This window comes from Panthera leo, chromosome B3 (genome assembly GCF_018350215.1).
Source record: "Panthera leo isolate Ple1 chromosome B3, P.leo_Ple1_pat1.1, whole genome shotgun sequence".
Classification (NCBI taxonomy): Eukaryota; Metazoa; Chordata; class Mammalia; order Carnivora; family Felidae; genus Panthera; species Panthera leo.
Window position 1 is genome coordinate 61,637,677 of NC_056684.1, and position 18,480 is coordinate 61,656,156.

Sequence of the window (18,480 nt, forward strand, 5' to 3'; positions counted from 1 at the left end):
AATTTCTAATTACATATGCGATTTGATTATATTTTCATTGGCTTGAACTGAGAGAACACATGCAAATGAGGCAAAATGTTAACAATGTAACAACAGATAAGTCTGGGAGTTCTTTGTATTATTTTCAATTTTTACAAATTTCTATAAGTTTGAAATTATTTCCAAATACCAGTTTAAAAAATTTTAGTTTTACATTAAAGATAAACATAGATTAAAGACAGAAGTTTGAAAACAGGCTTATATACCTATTTGAAATTTAAAAATGCAAAGGAGAATAGAAGAGAAGAGATCTTCTAGATATGACTAAGTTAAGGATGCCCAGTATAATCAAGAGGATCACGGATCTGAGATGACCCAACCAATATCATTATTTCAGATTAGCCTCAGAAAGGAAGCCCAACAACTGCAGGGACTCACCCCTCCGGAAAGAAGGCATTGATGATCCGGTCCCCCAGTGGGTTGATGGCAAGTTCTGGAATCCGTTGGAAATCTTCCCGGCTGCCAAGAGAATCACCTTGAGTTAGAGATTATTGGCCCTTAGCAGGAACTCCTTTAGTCATGCCAGAGTGCAACCTAGCAAGATCATTACCTCATGGAATTTACTTCTGTGGCAAATTATACCAAATAACTGCAAAGAATTGCACTTTAGTAGCTGCCAAGTGTTTCTCACACCAACTCAGGAGTGGAAGAGGCCAGATTTGACTATGCCACATTCCAGTGAATTCAGCACACAAGTTACGTCAATAAACCAACTGACGAACAAATACTGAGCTGTCCCTGTAAATCATTCTTTGAACATTACCATTTTGTACTTGGTTATTAGGTATGGAGAGTGAACAGCAACGCAAAGTATTAAACAACACAGAGTCTGTGGGAGGTAGCAAAAATTCTGTACTCTCGGTGAGATCTACAGCACCTGTGAAAGGCAAGGAATTCTTAGGCAGTGTCTAAGGAAAGAATAAAATGTGACAACTAACTGATTTTCATACTTCCTTGCTCCGATTCTGGCTCTTCTTCCATTTCTCCTACCGACTCAGAGCTAGAGAAGTATTTAAGTTTCGAACCTGGCAAGGGCAATCATCTTCTCACAGCTTGGAAGTTACACTGAAGTGAGTATTATTAGCTGCCATTCACTATATACACATCATGTGTCACTCTGTTTATACACATTATCTCGTTTCTTCAAGGCGTTTTACCTGTACCCTTTTAGAGCTGAGGAAATTGAGAGTCAGTGAGATAAAGTAACTTGCCCTGTGCTACTGAAGTAGTAAGTGGCAGAACCAGGATTTAAATCTAAGTCCCTATGTCAAAGCACATGCTCTTTTTCTTAAAAAACACACACTTCTTTCCCATATTAAACTTTCTGAAAGAAAGGTGCTCTCCCCAAAAATGTTCAATAAGTATTTTCTAAAAACTTCTTAGCTGATATCCTGTGCCAAGAACATAAAGCTGTCTAGAACATATCTGTGCTGTATTCCTCAAAAATATGAATGTCATGAAGGGCAGGGAAAGGCAGAGGATTGTTCCAGATTATAGGGGACTAAAGAAATGTAGAACTGAACTCAATGCATGATCCTTAACTAGGAAAAACATTACTATGAAGGATATTACTAAACCAATAGGTAAAAATGGAATACAGGCCATACAGAACATGGAATTACATAATAGTACTATATCAAAATGCTAAATTTCTTGACTTTGACATGAGAATGTCCTTGCAATAGGAAATACACACTGAAGTATGTGGCAAAATGTTAACTGCTAAATCAGAGTATCAGGTATGTGAAAGTTCTTTGCATCATTCTTGGAACTTTCCTGTAAGTTTAAAATTATTTCCAGATAATGGGGTGCTGGGTGGCTCAGCCAGTTAAGCGTCTGACTTTACCTCAGGTAATGATCTTGCAGTTCGTGAGTTGGAGCCCTGTGTCAGGCTCTGTGCTGACAGCTCAGAGCTTGGAGCCGGCTTCAGATTCTGTGTCTCCCTCTCTCTCTGCCCCTAACCCACTCGCATTCTGTTTCTGTCTCTCTCAAAAATAAACATTAAAAAGAAAGAAAGAAAGAAAGAAAGAAAGAAAGAAAGAAAGAAAAGAAAGAAAACAATTTCCAGATAAAAAGTAAAGAAAAAGAATAATATAAACTTGAATAAACCTGATTCTTGCCTTCAAGATGTTTACTAACAGAAGAGAGAGACCTTATTCCTCTACCTGCTTTGTACTAAGTGCTAATGAAATGTCCCTATTTTATCCAGGAGCCTTCAATGCTCTTGTTCCTCTTAGAATGGTTTAACATTTAGATGGTGCTGAATTAATTCAAGAAGCTCATCTCCAGCACAACTGGTGGTGACACAGGTAGAAACTGACCTGGGGACTGAGCACAAAGCTCTGGAACAATAACTCTGGATTCTAATCTCCCCCTCCCCCCTTTTTTTAAAGTTTATTTATTTTGAGAGAGATAGAGACAGAGAGCAAGCACAGGCCCCAGTGGAGGACAGATAGAGAAGGAGAGAGAGAATCTGAAGCAGGCACCATGCTGTCAGCACAGAGCCTGAAAGTGGGCCTCAATCCTCGTAGCATGAGATCATGACTTGTGTCAAGATCAAGGGTGGGACGGTTAACCAACTAGGTCACCTAGGCACCCCTGGATTCTAATTTTCCTTGATTCCTTAGGGTAATAATTTTTATATCAATGAATGAACCAGAAGAAGCGATTCTTAAGATAACTGGGTTGCTTAAGATGATAAAAGATAAAGGAAACTACGGAGGTCTTGATTATTTAATTCAACAAATGTACTAAGCTCTTATTACATAATTTATTCTGTAATACAAAGTCCACATTATCACCAAGTGGTTCTTCTTCTTTGACACAGGTTAAGAAACAATAACTACTTCCTTCTAAATGAAGATTAAGGCTCATTTGAATTTCATAGCCACATACCTCAGTTTAATGTCTAACAAGCTGAAGTAATTTTAGCTGAAAAAAGGCACAGTTTAAATACCAGGTCTAGTATCAGGTGGAGAGTACACAACCAAGCCTGAACTTCAGTCTCAAAGGGGATCTAGACTTGGACTTCCAATGTCAGTAAGACCTAACCCTGTCCTTTGACACTTTTTAAAAAAATTCTACTCCTGGAATTTAGATTGTATATACAATGCAGTTCCATTAAGACCAAGAGGAATACTATTGATAGTATCAAAATGAAAATGAAAGAATAGAAAATAATCGTTTGTAAGCTGTTAAACAAATATACAGTTTATTTTTATTAGTTGTTCTATAGTAGAATGGAGATCAAGGCAATTTCTCTAAAACAACTTCTTAAATTTGTCCACTAACACAAACTTAATAGAGAAAAATATATCCTCTAAGCAGTACACATCCTACGTGTAAGATTTTGTACAAAATTTGTGTGTACGTTAAAAAAGCATGCCAATATTATAGTCTATCTCATACCTAGGAAAATATTCCTCAAAGATATTTTAAGAGAAGATACATATATATATATATATATATATATTTAAATTTTTTTTAATGTTTATTTATTTTTGAGAGAGAAAGAGAGAGAGAGAGAAACAGAGTGTAAGCAGGAGAGGGGCAGAGAGAAAAGGAGACACAGAATCTGAAGCAGGCTCCAGGCTCTGAGCTGGATCCTGAGCACAGATCCTGACACAGGGCTTGAACCCACGGGACCACAAAATCATGACCTGAATCCAAGTTGGACACTTAACCAACTAAGCCACCCAGGTACCCCAGATATAATATTTTTTTAATGTTTATTTATTTTTGAAAGAGAGTGAGCAGGAGAGGGACAGAGAGAGAAGGGGGCACAGAGGATGTAGAGTGGGCTCTGTGTTGACAGCAATGAGCCTGATGTGAGCCTTGAACTCATGAACCATGAAATCATGACCTGAGCTGAAGTCAGACTCTCAACCGACTGAGCCACCCAGGCACCTCAAGAAAAGATATTATTACTAGAAGTAGGCAAGTCTGAGAACAGAACCATATAACAGCATTCTTTGTGGCCAAGAAATTCCCAGTGAAGAGTAGTTTTCCAGACCTTCACCGGCACAGTGATGTTTGAGAGACTTTTAGTAACCAGAAGTGCCAGCCCTCTACACTGATCTTCACTGTGCAGGTTCCTTCTCTTACTTGGAGAATTAGCCTTACAGTAAACTGTTTGTATTTCAGGATCCTGGGTCGATGCTTAGATGACTTATACATAATGAGGACATTAAAATCTGTTAATAGGACACACTTGTGGGAACATATTAAGAAATTTAAAAGCATTCCATATTCAAGTGATATAATAGAAATAAGTTATTATTTACATTTAACACAGAAATAATTTCCATTATTTAAAGCATGTAATTAATATTTTAGTTTATTTTTTTAGTAATCTCTATACTTAAAACCCCAAGATCAAGAGTCGCATGCTCTTCCAATTGAGCCAGCCAGGCACCCCCATTTAATTAATATTTTAAATTAAATTGATAATATAATTTTGTTGTTGTCTTGATAATAGAGTGATTTTCTTTTTTTAATGTTTTACTTTATTTTTTAAGTTTATTTACTCATTTTGAGAGACAGTGTGTGTGCAAAACTGGGGAAGGGTAGAGAGAGGGAGAGACAGAATCCCAAGCAGGCTCTGCACCATCAGTGCAGAGCCCAGTGTCAGTCTCAAACTCACAAAGCGTGATATCATGACCTGAGCCAAGCCCAAGAGCTGGGCACTCAAAGAACTGTGCCACCCAGGCTCTCCATAATAGAATTATTTTCATGTAAAGTGTCAATAAGTGCCAAATCTAAACTTTGTTAGTTGCTGCAGCATTCCAGGGCCAGACTGGCTCATCTGCAAGGCTACGTGTGACCTCTGGTTGAATATGTTGGGCACACACACATTTACCTTCTCTCATTCTCTAAAACCCCCTGAAATGTCAGCAGAAACACACACGTTATCAGAATATATCCGTGACATAAACAATCAGGGTGGGAGGCGTGTGCTAGTAACCAAGCGACTGTGACAAATTCTGGAAGTAGAAAATAAGTGCAAATGTAGTGACAAGTAGTCAGAGGAGGGCCCACGAAAAGGCTGCAGCACACTGAGAGCCATTCTGCCCTGCAGAATCTCAGCAAGGCACCACACTCAGGACTGCCAGGTAAGGGAAGCCACATTCAGGGTAATTACAGGAATTTTTAAAGAATAGGCCAGCTGCCCAATGCTACCGACGCCCATCTTAACAATATAAAACCATTTGTTCCCAGGACAGCAATGGAGATCTGTTATGGAAAGAAATGGAAAGAGCTACCTGGGCAGGGCTGAATTCAAATATGAGAAGTTGGCCTCTGAGGTGTTCCTCAGTCTTTTTATTTGAAAAAGGGAGGGGGGGATCTGTACCCTTGCTCCTTGACTGTACACCCTAAAGTGAGGTCTACCAACTGGCCCTGCTCAGAGAATAGAGGACTTGAAGTCAGCCCTTCCATCCAGGAAAGACCTGTGGTGAAAACAACCACAAACAAACCCATGCCAATTTTCTATAGTAATCCATGCAGGCTTTTTCATAAATATGAATGGACAACCAAAGTTCACCCAATATTTTGGGAAAATTAATTGCACAAAAGAGTAGGATCAAGATGAATACAGGTAACAATAATTCAGGGAACACATGAAAGTTCTAAAAGATTCTAATAAGTAACGCCATAGACATTTGATAAGCTTTTGCATCTATAAAGCAAAAAAAAGTTACTATGATAGAACAGAGGTCAGAGAAAAGAGAGGTCTTTAGAAATTAAAAATAGGCTGTGGACTAATAAAAAAAAGTTCATCAAAATGACTGAAAAATAAATTCAAGGATTTCTTTCAGAAAGCAAAGGAAAAAGTCAAACAGCCAGGAAATATGAGTGAAAGTTGAGTCTTTGTGGCCCAGTAAGCAGCCAACAGATAAGCCATAAATATCAAAAAGGAAAAGAGAGGGGAGGAAATAATAAAAGAAATGAAAGAAGAAAACTTCCCAGCTAATGGATGTATTTTTAGATTGAGAAGGTTCACCTAATACTGAGCAGTGAATAATGAAAAATAACCCACAAAAAGGTACATCTTTGTGAAGTTTCAGAACATCAAAAGGAGATATTTAAAGGTTTCAGAAAGAAAAATTATCTGCTAAAAGAGTGAGAATTAGACTAGCATCACAGTTCTCATCTGTGAAACCTATTGTGAAATAACTAATACCAGTGTGTACAAGGAAGTGCTTGTCTGGGACACTGAAATCATCTGTCCTCTGAATAAAGTCAAACAAGAAAATAAACCTTAAAAAGCACTCAGTGTTTAAGCAGATAAATGGCTACCATTCAGGACACAATCTCCTAAAATTTACAGGTAGTCTTTTTTTTTTTTTTTTTGTAATCCACTCTGACAAATTGCTGTCTTTTAATTGCTATATTATTTTTTTTCATTTTGTTTTAATTAATTTTTTTAAATTACATCCAAGTTAGTTAGCATATAGTACAACAACGATTTCAGGAGTAGATTCCTTAATGCCCCTTACTCATTTAGCCCATCCTCCCTCCCACAACCCCTCCTGTAACCCTCTGTTTGTTCTCCATATTTAAGAGTCTATTATGTTTTTGCCCCCTCCCTGCTTTTATATTATTTTTGCTTCCCTTATGTTCATCTGTTTTGTATCTTAAAGTCCTCATATGAGTGAAGTCATATGATATTTGTCCTTCTCTAATTTCACTTAGCATAATACTCTCTAGTTCTATCCACTTAGTTGTGAATGGCAAGATTTCATTTTTTTGATTGCCGAGTAACACTCCATTGTATATATATATACCACATCTTCCTTTTTTTTTATTTTATTATTTAAAAAAAAATTTTTTTTTTAACATTTATTTATTTTTGAGACAGAGACAGAACATGAACGGGGGAGGGTCAGAGAGAGGGAGTCACAGCATCTGAAACAGGCTCCAGGCTCTGAGCTGTCAGCACAGAGCCCGACGCGGGGCTCGAACTCACGGACCACGAGATCATGACCCGAGCCGAAGTCGGCCACTTTACCGACTGAGCCACCCAGGCGCCCCCCACATCTTCTTTATCTATTCATCTATTAATGGACATTTGGGCTCTTTCCATACTTTGGCTATTGTTGATAGTGCTGCTACAAACATTGGGGTGCATATGTTGGAGAAGTGAATAAAGTACACCAAAGATGGCCAATGGGGCTAAAACAAACTCTGGTCTCTAGCTTAGAAACCTCTCCTCTGGGTTCTTCTTCCTTTGTTTGCTGCACGCGCGAAAACCCCCACAGATATGGAAGCTGACAACTATAAATTACCCTCCCCACTTGCATTTGGCACTCAGATCTTTGGAGAAACAATCTCCTCTGAGCCCCCCGGTGTTAAGTAAATCTCTGATCCACCAAGATCTCCAAATGCTGCCGCTTGGTTTTTCCACCAGTGTTCCAGCCTGGTTCTGTAACACATGTGCCCCTTCGAAACAGCGTACCTGGGGGCGCCTGGGTGGCGCAGTCGGTTAAGCGTCCGACTTCAGCCAGGTCACGATCTTGCGGTCCATGAGTTCGAGCCCCGCGTCAGGCTCTGGGCTGATGGCTCGGAGCCTGGAGCCTGTTTCCGATTCTGTGTCTCCCTCTCTCTCTCTGCCCCTCCCCCGTTCATGCTCTGTCTCTCTCTGTCCCAAAAATAAATAAAAAACATTGAAAAAAAAAAAAATTAAAAAAAAAAAAAAGAAACAGCGTACCTGTATCCCTTGGGATAAATACCTAGTAGTGCCATTGCTGGGTCATAGGGTAGTTCTATTTTTAATCTTTTGAGGAACCTCCATACTGTCTTCCAGAGTGGCTGCACCAGTGTGCATTCCCAATAGGCAGTCTTTTTTTTTTAAGTGATATGTAACAACACAGCCAACAAGCAATTCCCAGTAAAAACTTTCTTGCAGAGTTTAGCTGGTTTGTACTATCCCCTGTAGTCAACCTAAACTGCATGATTTAACATCGAGGAATATTTTTCATCATGGGATTATTTCAGAAAAAGTATTTTTTTAAATGTTTTTATTTATTTTTGAGACAGAGAGAGACAGAGCATGAGCAGGGGAGGGGCAGCGAGGGAGACACAGAATCTGAAGCAGGCTCCAGGCTCTGAGCTGTCAGCACAGGGCCTGATGTGGGGCTCGAACTCACAGACTGTGAGATCATGACCTGAGCCGAAGTTGGATGCTTAACTGACTGAGCCACCCAGGCGCCCCCAGAAAAAGTATTATGTGACAAAGAGTCAATATTAAAATTGCTCAAAACAGAGGCTATTTTTCAAGCAAACTTTTACCAAAGTATAACATACCTACAGAAAAGAGCACAAATCACAAGTATTTGGCATGATGACTCTTACCAAGTAAAGATTATAACCAGCACCCAAATCATGAAATGGTTTATGATCTGTACCCAAACACCTCCTTCATGCTCCTTTGGTCTCTACCTGCTCCCCTCCACAAAGGATAATCATTATCCTGACTTCTAACACCATAGATTAGATCAGTACAGAAGATATTTAAACAAAAGAAATCATCTTTGTATTCAGGTGCTGATCAGGCTCTCATCTTGACCTGACCTACAAAGGACCACTTCAAGACCCCTTACAGGACAGATGCCATTTCAGGAAGGTCAATTTTAACAGCAGTGGTAGAAACATTTGACCCAAAATAACGGCCTCTGAAGAAAATGAGATTTGTGAGGTTACGGTATATTTTTATATTCTATGAAATATCCATCTGAAAGGTGATCCATGTAAAAAAGTCTATAGGAAAATTCCAAAAATCAATTTGGTAAATACTGTTTATAATACTCCCTTTTTGAAGAGGCCCAATTCACTTAAGCATATTAAAGATGCTAGGAAAACCCATAAAAAAGAAGCCTGTTAAACCTTGTTTACCAAGCTTTGCACAGTTCATTTATTTAAAAAAAAATTTTTTTTAAACATTTATTCATTTCCTGAGAGAGAGTCAGAGTGTGAGTAGGGCAGGGGCAGAGAAAGAGGAAGACACAGAACCCAAAGCAAGCTCCAGGCTCTGAGCTATCAGCACAGAGCCCCACACAGAACTCAAATTTATGAACTGTGAGATCATGACCTGAGTTGAAGTCAGACACTCAACCAACTGAGCCACCCAAGCACCCCGTATTTATTTTTTTAATGCTTATTTATTTTTGAGAGAGAGAAAAAGAGAGAGACAGACAGAGCAGGAAAGGGGGAGGGGTAGAGAGAAAGGGAGACACAGAATCTGAAGCAGGCTCCAGGCCCTGAGCTGTCAGCACAGAGCCCGATGTGGGGCTCGAACACATGAACCATAAGATCGTGACCTGAGCCCAAGTCGGACGCTTAACCAACTGAGCCACTCAGGCGCCCCAAGCTTTGCACAGTTTAGTCGATAATTATGTTTCTTCTTTTTATGCAACACCTACTGGCAGACCAAGGAACTGGTATTCTATAAAACATACTTTGGGGCAAATCTCTGAAAGCACTCGGCAGAAGCTCAATTCCTAATCAAAGCCTTCCAAAGTTTCTGCTTTATGTTCCCACTGGGACTGACACTACAAAAGAATACAAATGCTGTGGATGATACATGGTATAGCTTCTGACTCTGCTGAATTTGGCTTCAGGTCTCAGACATGGAGCATCATGGAAGAGGAAAGTAAAGAAAATGTAGAAAGGAAAATATTTCTGCCAAAAGCCTTCTTAAGAAAGTAGATCCTATTCTAGGGAACAAAAGATTAGTCACTTGCATTTGGCTGAGTACCCTGAAAAAGTCAAGACAGGACTTGAGCTGGGTTTGGCAGTAAAGGCTAGAAAGAACTAAATTATGCTATACTACAGAAGATTTTAGAGTCTAGCAGGTATTCTCTAAGGCTAGAGGGAGTAGAAGAGAAGATGGGCTGGGGAAGAGGGTAGACAATCTAAGGGATGGCCAGAGACAGAGATGGTAGTGTCAGGAAGCATAGCCAGAGCAATGCCCTGATAGTAGGTGGGTCCAAAACATGATTTACATATAATATGCTATTGGTTTACTAGGTAGTACAATAGGGTAATTTCCTCTTATGCTCCAGGCTTGGGATAATCCCATATTTTGATTCACACCACATGGAGATCAAAGCACAAATTTAAGACCTAGAGCTTTGTAAAACTGAGTACAAAAAATCAGTTAGATCTAGGTAACTAGGAAATAAAAAAATATCGCATCACTTTCTACCACCTCTTCCCCAACCGAGAATGTATAAAACCAGCACTGAGAACAGTACCCAGCACATCACAGACAGTCAATAAATACCTATCAGATGAGTAAATTAGTTCACTGGCTTTCCATAGAGTATGAAATGGTGTTTTAGCAATTGAGCAAATCTTACCAAGATTTAAAAAAAATTTTTTTAACCTTTATTTATTTTTGAGACAGAGAGAGACAGAGCATGAATGGGGGAGGGTCAGAGAGAGAGGGAGACACAGAATCTGAAACAGGCTCCAGGCTCTGAGCCGTCAGCACAGAGCCTGACGCGGGGCGTGAACTCACGAACTGCGAGATCATGATCTGAGCCGAAGTCGGACGCTTAACCGACTGAGCCACCCAGGCGCCCCAAATCTTACCAAGATTTTAATGAGTAGGTAACACTAGTTGACACCTGCAAAATTTTCACCCTAAGAAGAAACAACTCTTTTTATGAAAGTCTTTCCATTGTTTTCTTGCAAATAATGAAAGTGATCAAAACACACATCAACATTTACAGATCACTCAGTTTCCACAAAGAAGAAAAGGACTCAAAATGCATGTGAATTCTAGAACTTTACGTAGTGGTTCTAAATCTGAATTTATGAGGAAGATGTAAACCTAAACTCAAGCAAATTATTCAAGTATTAGAACTGAAAGAAAAAAAGGATTTTAGTCTGATTTCCTTTTTTTAAGTATGTGTATATATTTAAAGTTTGTTTGCTTATTTATTTACTTTTGAGACAGAGAGAGAGGGAGACAGAGAGAGAGAGAGAGAGAATATCCCAAGTAGGCTCCGAGCTACCAGCGCAGAGAGCCTGATGTGGGGCTCAAAACCATGGATTAGGAGACCATGACCCAAGCCAAAACCAGGAGTTGGATGCGCACCTGCCTGAACCACCCAGGCAGCCCCTGATGTATTTTTTCAAGTACAAATGTACATAGTCTCTTCAACCAATGGTGCTAGGATAAGTAGACATCCACAAGCAAAAAACTAAAGTTTGACTTTTACTTCACACCACACACACACACACACACACACACACACACATACACGATAATTCAAAATGAATCAAAGACCTAAACAGAAGAGCAAAACTATACAACTTCTAGAAAAAAACACAGAGGTAAATGTTGATGACCTTGAATTTGGCAATGGTTTCTTAGATAGGATACCAAAAGTACATGGACCAAAAAAGAAATTAGATAAGTTAGACTTCATCAAAATTTAAAACTTTTGTGCTTCAAAGAATACTACAAAGACAATGAAAAGACAAGCCACAGAATAGGAGAAAATATTTGTAAATCATATATTTGATAAGGGTCTAGTGTCTGCAATACAGGAAGAACTCTTGGAAATCAACAACAAAAGACAAACCAATTAAAAAATTGGCAAAGGACTTGAAAAGGCATTTCTCCAAAGAAGACATGCAAACAGGGTTGGGGGGGTGGGTAAATGGGTGATGGGCATTAAGGAGAGCATTTGATGGGATGAGCACTAGGTGTTATATGTGAGTGATGAACCACTGGCTTCTGTTTCTGAAACCAATACATTGTTAACTAACCTGAATTTAACTTAACTAATTAATTAATTAATTAAAAAACAAAAAAGGTCAACCATGAAAAGATGCTCCTTATCAATAGCCAGCAGGGAAATGCAAATCAAAACCACAACGATAAATCATTCATACCCACGAAGATCGCTAGAATTAAAAGACAGATAGTAAGTGTTGGTGAGGATGTGGAGAAGTTTGAACACTCAATACATTTCAGGTAGGAATGTAAAACAGTGCAGCCTCTGTGGAAAACAATTTGGTGTTCTTCAATAAATTAAGCACAAAATTAGCATATGACCTTCAATATTACTCCTAGGTAATATTGAGACCCTATGAGAATTAAAATATATATTCACACAAAATGTTCACAGTAGCACTATTCATAACAGTCAAAATGTGTGAAAAACCTAAATGTCCATCAACGTATCAACGGATAAACAAAATGTAACATATGCATATAATGGAATATTACTCAGCCATAAAAAGAAATGAAATATCAATACATGCTGTATTATTTAACCTTGAAAACACCATGTTAAATGAAAGAAGCCAGTCACAGAAAGCCACATATTGTATGATTCCATTTATATGAAATGTCTACAGAGAAAACAATAGATTAGTGGTTGTCCCTGGAATAGAAAGTGACAGATTAGGGGTGCCTAGGTGGCTCACTCAGTTAAGCATCTGACTTTGGCTCAGGCCATGATCTCGTGGTTCATGGGTTCAAGCTCTGCATCGGGCTCTGTGCTGACAGCTCAGAGCCTGGAGCCTGCTTCAGGCTCTGTGTCTCTCTCTCTCACTGCCTCTCCCCAGCTTGCCCTTGTCTCTCTCTCTTTCAAAAATAAACAAGCATTAAAAAATATTAAAAAAAAAAAAGTGAGTGCTTAATGGGTGTAAGGTTTCCATCTGAGGTGATGAAAATGTTCTGGAACTAGATAGTAGTAATGGTTATACAACATTATGAATCCAGTTAAGGCCACTGAATTGTGCACGTTAAAATGGTAGATTTTATATTATGTGTATTTGCCTCAATAAAAAAAAAAAAAAAGAAGACAAAGCACCCAGTGTGGTCTTTGCACATGGTAGATATTCCATAGTTGCTGACTTTAATGACTAAAAAGCATGATTTGAGTCAATCCCAGCTTCTAGTGATTTTGCCCTACACAAACACAGCTCTATGGATTTATCACAATTTTCTAGCTATTCTGCCCAAGGATTATGTACAAAGGCTTAACAACTATATTTCCTCCCCCTTTATACTAAATCCCACAATTGTGCTAGAAGTCTTCCAAAGAAGTCTCAAACTACTTCTTGCTTACTGTCAGCCACTAGAAAAGCTACTAGCTTTTGGTTAGTCAAAGCTATGCTTGCTATTGAGAGTTAGGTTGGGGGCTAATGGTACCAAGATATTTCATTGGACTATGATAAAATGATTACAAATATGAAGTGGTACAACACCACATTACTCTGAAATCATATACTTAACTCTAGACAGGAGTTTCTCAACTTGGGCATGTTTTATATTTAGGAAGAATAATTCTTTGTCATGGGAGGGCCTATCATGTCTGTTGCAGGACATTTAACAGCATTTCTGGCCTCTATACACCAGACATCAACAGCAAGCCCTAGTCATGACAATCAAAAATGTCTCCAGACATTTTATCACCCAGGGGCAAAAGACCCTCAGCTGAGAACCACTGCTCTAAAAAGTATTTTTTTAAATGTTTATCCATTTGAGAGAGAGAGAGAGAGAGAGAGAGAGAGAGAGAGAGAGAGACAAAGCAAGAGCGAGTGGGGGAGGGGCAGAGAGAGCAGGACACAGAATCTGAAGCAGGCTCCAGGCTCTGAGCTGTCAGCACAGAGCCCGATGTGGGGCTTGAACTCATGAACTGTGAGATCATGACCTGAGCTGAAGTCAGACATCTAACCAACTGAGCCACCCAGGAGCCCGGAGAACCACTGCTCTGGACTGAAACATTGAACATCTTATCTAACATTAATATAAATAAACTGATGTATCCTAGGGTTATAGGGTTGGATTGGGAAATGAGAAGAGAGGACAAAACAATCTAGACCACCTAGGTGGTTCCTAGGAGCAGCATGAAGGCTGGCTGCCCAAACCAACAGAAGTTAAGAATAAAGCAACAAGCACCTAGTGATAAATGTAAAGCCTCTGTTCTGCTTATTTAACTCCCTTGTGAATCGATGGTGCCCAAAGACAGTGAAGAACTTGTCCCTCCTATCTGCACTCTGGATGCCTATTACCTCTGCCCTGTTCAGACGCTGCCCAAAAATAAAGAGGAAATACAGACGGAACTGCCTACCTGAGAGTCCCATTCTCTCCTTTGTCCAGGCTGGTGAATCGGCTGTAGAGGCGGGTGATCTGACTGTGGGAAACTAAAGAAGACAAAATTAGTCTTAGTTGGAGAAGTCACCCTCCACTCAAACTCAACTCGAGTGTGGACCTTCAGAAACCAACTGCCGTTCTGGTTCTAGTGCACCATATACTTCAAAGAGAGTAAATGGGGATATGTCTCAACTGTAACTCATTTCTAGTGTCAAAACAGGAATTTTAAAAGCTAACAAAAGAATGGAGTTAGAAAGTACATAAATCAAGAGCAAAATAGACTCTCAGGAATGAAGTCTAGTCTTCATTAGGACTATATATTAAATGTCAGGTGGTTAAGATTTAACAAAACAAAGCCAAATTTAGTTTAAAAGGAAACTGTGGGGTGCCTGGGTAGCTCAGTTGATTTCTGCTCAAGTCATGATCTCATGGTTGTGGGATCAAGCCTTGTATTGGGCTCTGCGCTGACAGCCCCGAGCCTACTTGGGATTCTCTCTAAGATAAAACAAAAAGAACAACAACAAAAAAGAAATTGTGAAACTTTCACCTTTTCACCTGACTCAGAGACTATGAAAACACGTGGTTTGATTAAAAACACATACCTATTAATCAGTATGATGTTTCGGGCTGGCAATGCCAGGTCGGTAATTTGTACTGAATTAAAGACTGGGGCAGATTCTGTTTCTATTTTTTTTGTTTTAGTTTATTAACGATTTTATTTTTAAATAATCTTTACACCCAGTGTGGGGCTTGAACTCACAATCCCATGATCAAGAGGTGCATGCTCCACAGACTGAGCCAGCTGAGCACCCTGGGGCAGATTCTATTTTTAAAATCTGGTTTGCTCCTGCACAAAGCATTAGCAGCTTTCTTTTCCCTCAGGACTGACATTTAGGTAAAAGACCACAGGGTCAGGTCAGCCTCTTTTCTGTGATTGCAAGAGCTCCACTGAGTTTCCAGTAAAGGAATGGGCTCTGAGAAAGCAAATTAGGCAATCTGTAAAAAGTTCAGCTTATCATCATATGACATCTACAAGGAAGCTATTGTGCTCGTCATTTTTTACCTCAAGCACGAGCTGGCAATTAAAATGAGGTAATAACTGCAGGTACACAGTAAGAATTTGAAAATGCCAACAGGAATTTCTGGGAAATAGTTTTGTTTCCTGGTTGATGGGAGGTAGCAGGGGAAAAATAGGTAAGAGTTATCAAAGGAGAAAAGAAAAGAGCCAAAAAGGGTGTGGCAAGTGTGGACTTTGTCCTAGGTTGTGCTTTCAGGGGTTTAAAGGGGTGACTGGAGGAGTTCTGATAGTAGTCCTCCTCCCCCCAGCTCAACAAAATCTGCTTGCAGTTTTAGGAACAATGGGACAAAGCAAACCGGGGCACAGCGGGAGAAGCAGGAAATGAGTGGCCTAGAGCTAGGATGAGAGGACACACTAGGGGCAGCTTGAATTCTTCAGCATCAGGTTTCACCCAAACTGGGCTCTCGGGTAATAGCTCTCTAGAGAGCAGAAAAAGAGAATCAATCCCAGCCAGCGCAGAGCCAGCAGAGGTCCAAGCACTGAGGAAGCGGCTGTGGACCTCCTGCCAGCCGGTGCTTTCTGGTGGGGGTCAGGCTGACACCCTGATTCCGTTCGTGGCACCACTGTCCACCAGTGAGGGGCGAGCAAAAGGGGCTGTCAGGAGAACTAACCTCATCCTGGAGAGGAAAGTGTTTGGCAAAGTGTCTGGCACAGGGTAAGCACTCCAGGTTAAGCACTATCATCATCATCCTCACGTCGTGAACCTGAAAGTACAGTATTGCTGCTGCACTAATTCATCTCTACCTCTCTCCTGACTCTGGCAGCCATAGCCATTTTCTTCAGGAACCTGACCTGTTTACCCGGGCTCTGGCCGCGGGCCTCAGAGGTTGCTCTGGAACTGAAGTTCCCTTTAAGTTTAACAAAAACAAGTCAGATGAAGAATGACTAACTTTCCTCAAAGATTTTTTAAAGAACAAAACTTGTTCACAATCCCAACACCACTGTTTTCATTTCTTTATATACCATCTAATATCAGCCACTTGTACACTTTACTAGTTTAATAACTTTTCATTTATTAACTCATAATTTTTCTATATTGCTTTAGAGTCCTTTTTAAGAACTGCAGAATATCTAGTCCACTGGATCAGTTTTTAGTACTTAGAGTACTATATATTTCAGACTACTTTCCTTAAACAAGGAAAATATTCAATTGTATTTCTTTTTGTACTAGTTTTTTTTTTTAAGATTTTATTTTTGAGTAATCTCTATACCCAACGTGTGTCTCAAACTCACAACCCCAAGATCAAGAGTCACGTGCTATTCAGACTGAGCCAGCCAAGTACCCCTTTTTTTAATTTGAGAAAATAATCCGCACACATTATCATAAAAATGGAAATAGTATAAAAGTGTACACAATGAAAAGTCTCCGTTCTCACAACCAAGTGCCCCAGTCTTCCTTGCCAGAAGCAAACACTATTACCATTTTTTTGTAAATCCTTCTTGAAATTCCATGTATGTATATGTAAGTATGTATAGCTATTAACACAATTTTAAAACTGGCAGTAATGTTGTCATCTAGTCTAACTCCTTCACCTAACAAATGAGCTATCAGACATCTTTCCAACATAGATCATCTCAAAGAACTCAGCATTGAAACCTTTTAAAGTAGGATTTTGAGGGCACATGGGTTGCTACGTCGGTTTAAGCATCTGACTTCGGCCCAGGTCATGATCTCATAGTTCATGGGTTTGAGCCCCAAGTAGAGCTCTGTGCTGACAGCTCAGAGCCTGAAGTCTGCTTCAGATTCTGTGTCTTCCTCTCTCTCTCTGGCCCTCTTCTGCTCACATTCTGTTTCTCTCTCTTTCTCTCAAATACAAACACTAAAAAAAAAAAAAAAAAAAAAAAAAAAAGGTGTAATATTGAAAATTCCCTTAGTAAGTTTTGGTATGGTATTACATCCCATATTTCAGAAAAAAAGATCAGCTTATGGCTGGTTTCCTTAAAAATATGGAACATTTCATGAATTTTCATCTACCATAAAACTGTTACCTTCCAGGAGAAATGTATCTGTATAGAAATCAGTGGAGAAATGAACAGCCAAATATCAACTTCTAACATAACTCAGTATGGTCAGATCACAATCTGTCTCCTAAACTTCAGAAGTAATGCTTATTAACAAGAAGAAGAAGGAGAAGAACAAGGAAGAGGAGGAGGAGGAGGGGAAGAGAGAGGAGGTGGGGGGGGGGGGGGGAGATAGCAAGCTTTAATTTAGGTGCTAAATCCACCATGACACAGAATATAAAGCAATCTCCAAGGTGTAGAGCTCAGAGCAACTTCAAGAAGCAGAAAGGAATTGGAACTGCCACAAACGAAGGCACGACAAGTTTCCAGGAAACTATTTTCAACAGACGGCACTAGGCTAATAGGACAGGTGCCCCAAACCTGCACCAATTCTTGGTAACCTAAAGGAAGTCTCTGGAGTTGATCTCTCAGAAAAGGCTGTGTACATGGTCATGTCTTGAATGAAGCTGTATTTTTCTCTACTAATGGGCATTAATTATTTTATGTTGTTGAAAAATTACTTGAAAGACCCTGCCAATCTTCCTGACTACAAACCTGTCTATCATCGCTGCCTCATGCTTAAAGGAGGAAGGCATTTCAGAGACAGGCCAAGCACTAGGCAGGAGACAGAGGGAAGAATAAAATGAAAAGGGAATAAGAAAAGTATTTTTCCCTTGCCTTTATCCTAAATTGTAATGCAGAAGAACAGACTGATAACCTAGGTAAAGCATTCTAGTGCAACTAAAGGTAACTCCAGATGAAAGATTGAGAAGTTTAAGTCTAAACTCCAACCATTCCTTCTGAACACTCCACACTCCAACACTTTCCATTTCCCCTGACCAGAGGACTTCAAGAGGTGGCCTACTCTCTAAGGGAATCTAAGGGAACCTAAAGATTAAAAGAGACTTAAAAGCCATTAAAAAAAACAAAACAAAAACCTCTACCTTATAATTGGGGAAATTTGAATATGGACTAAATGGTAGATAATATGATAAAATTGTTGTCAATTTTTCTTAGGTATGATATAGTACTGAGGGTACATAGGAAAAAAAATCCCTAACCTCAGGAGATGCATGCAGAAATATTTAGCAGTGAGGAGTAATATCTGCCTTTCAAATGGTTCACCAAAAAAACCCCAAACAAACAAAAAAACAAAAACGACAAAAAAAAAACCCCATAAATACATATATATGTACATACATATACATTTATTTATACTTATTTATTTATTTATATAATGTTACTG

The 18,480-nt window shown here is 39.4% G+C and overlaps 1 protein-coding gene across 1 annotated transcript in view; it reads right to left on the bottom strand.

Annotated features, from left to right (window-relative positions):
• Positions 1–18,480, bottom strand: part of CHP1 (calcineurin like EF-hand protein 1) — a 46,605-nt gene that overhangs the window by 23,012 nt on the left and 5,113 nt on the right. Inside the window, exons 2-3 of the mRNA XM_042942373.1 lie at positions 14,133–14,205; positions 418–498 (exon numbers count right to left, since the gene is read on the bottom strand). Coding sequence (XP_042798307.1) covers positions 418–498; positions 14,133–14,205 — 154 coding nt within the window. The remainder of the gene's footprint in view (positions 1–417; positions 499–14,132; positions 14,206–18,480) is intronic.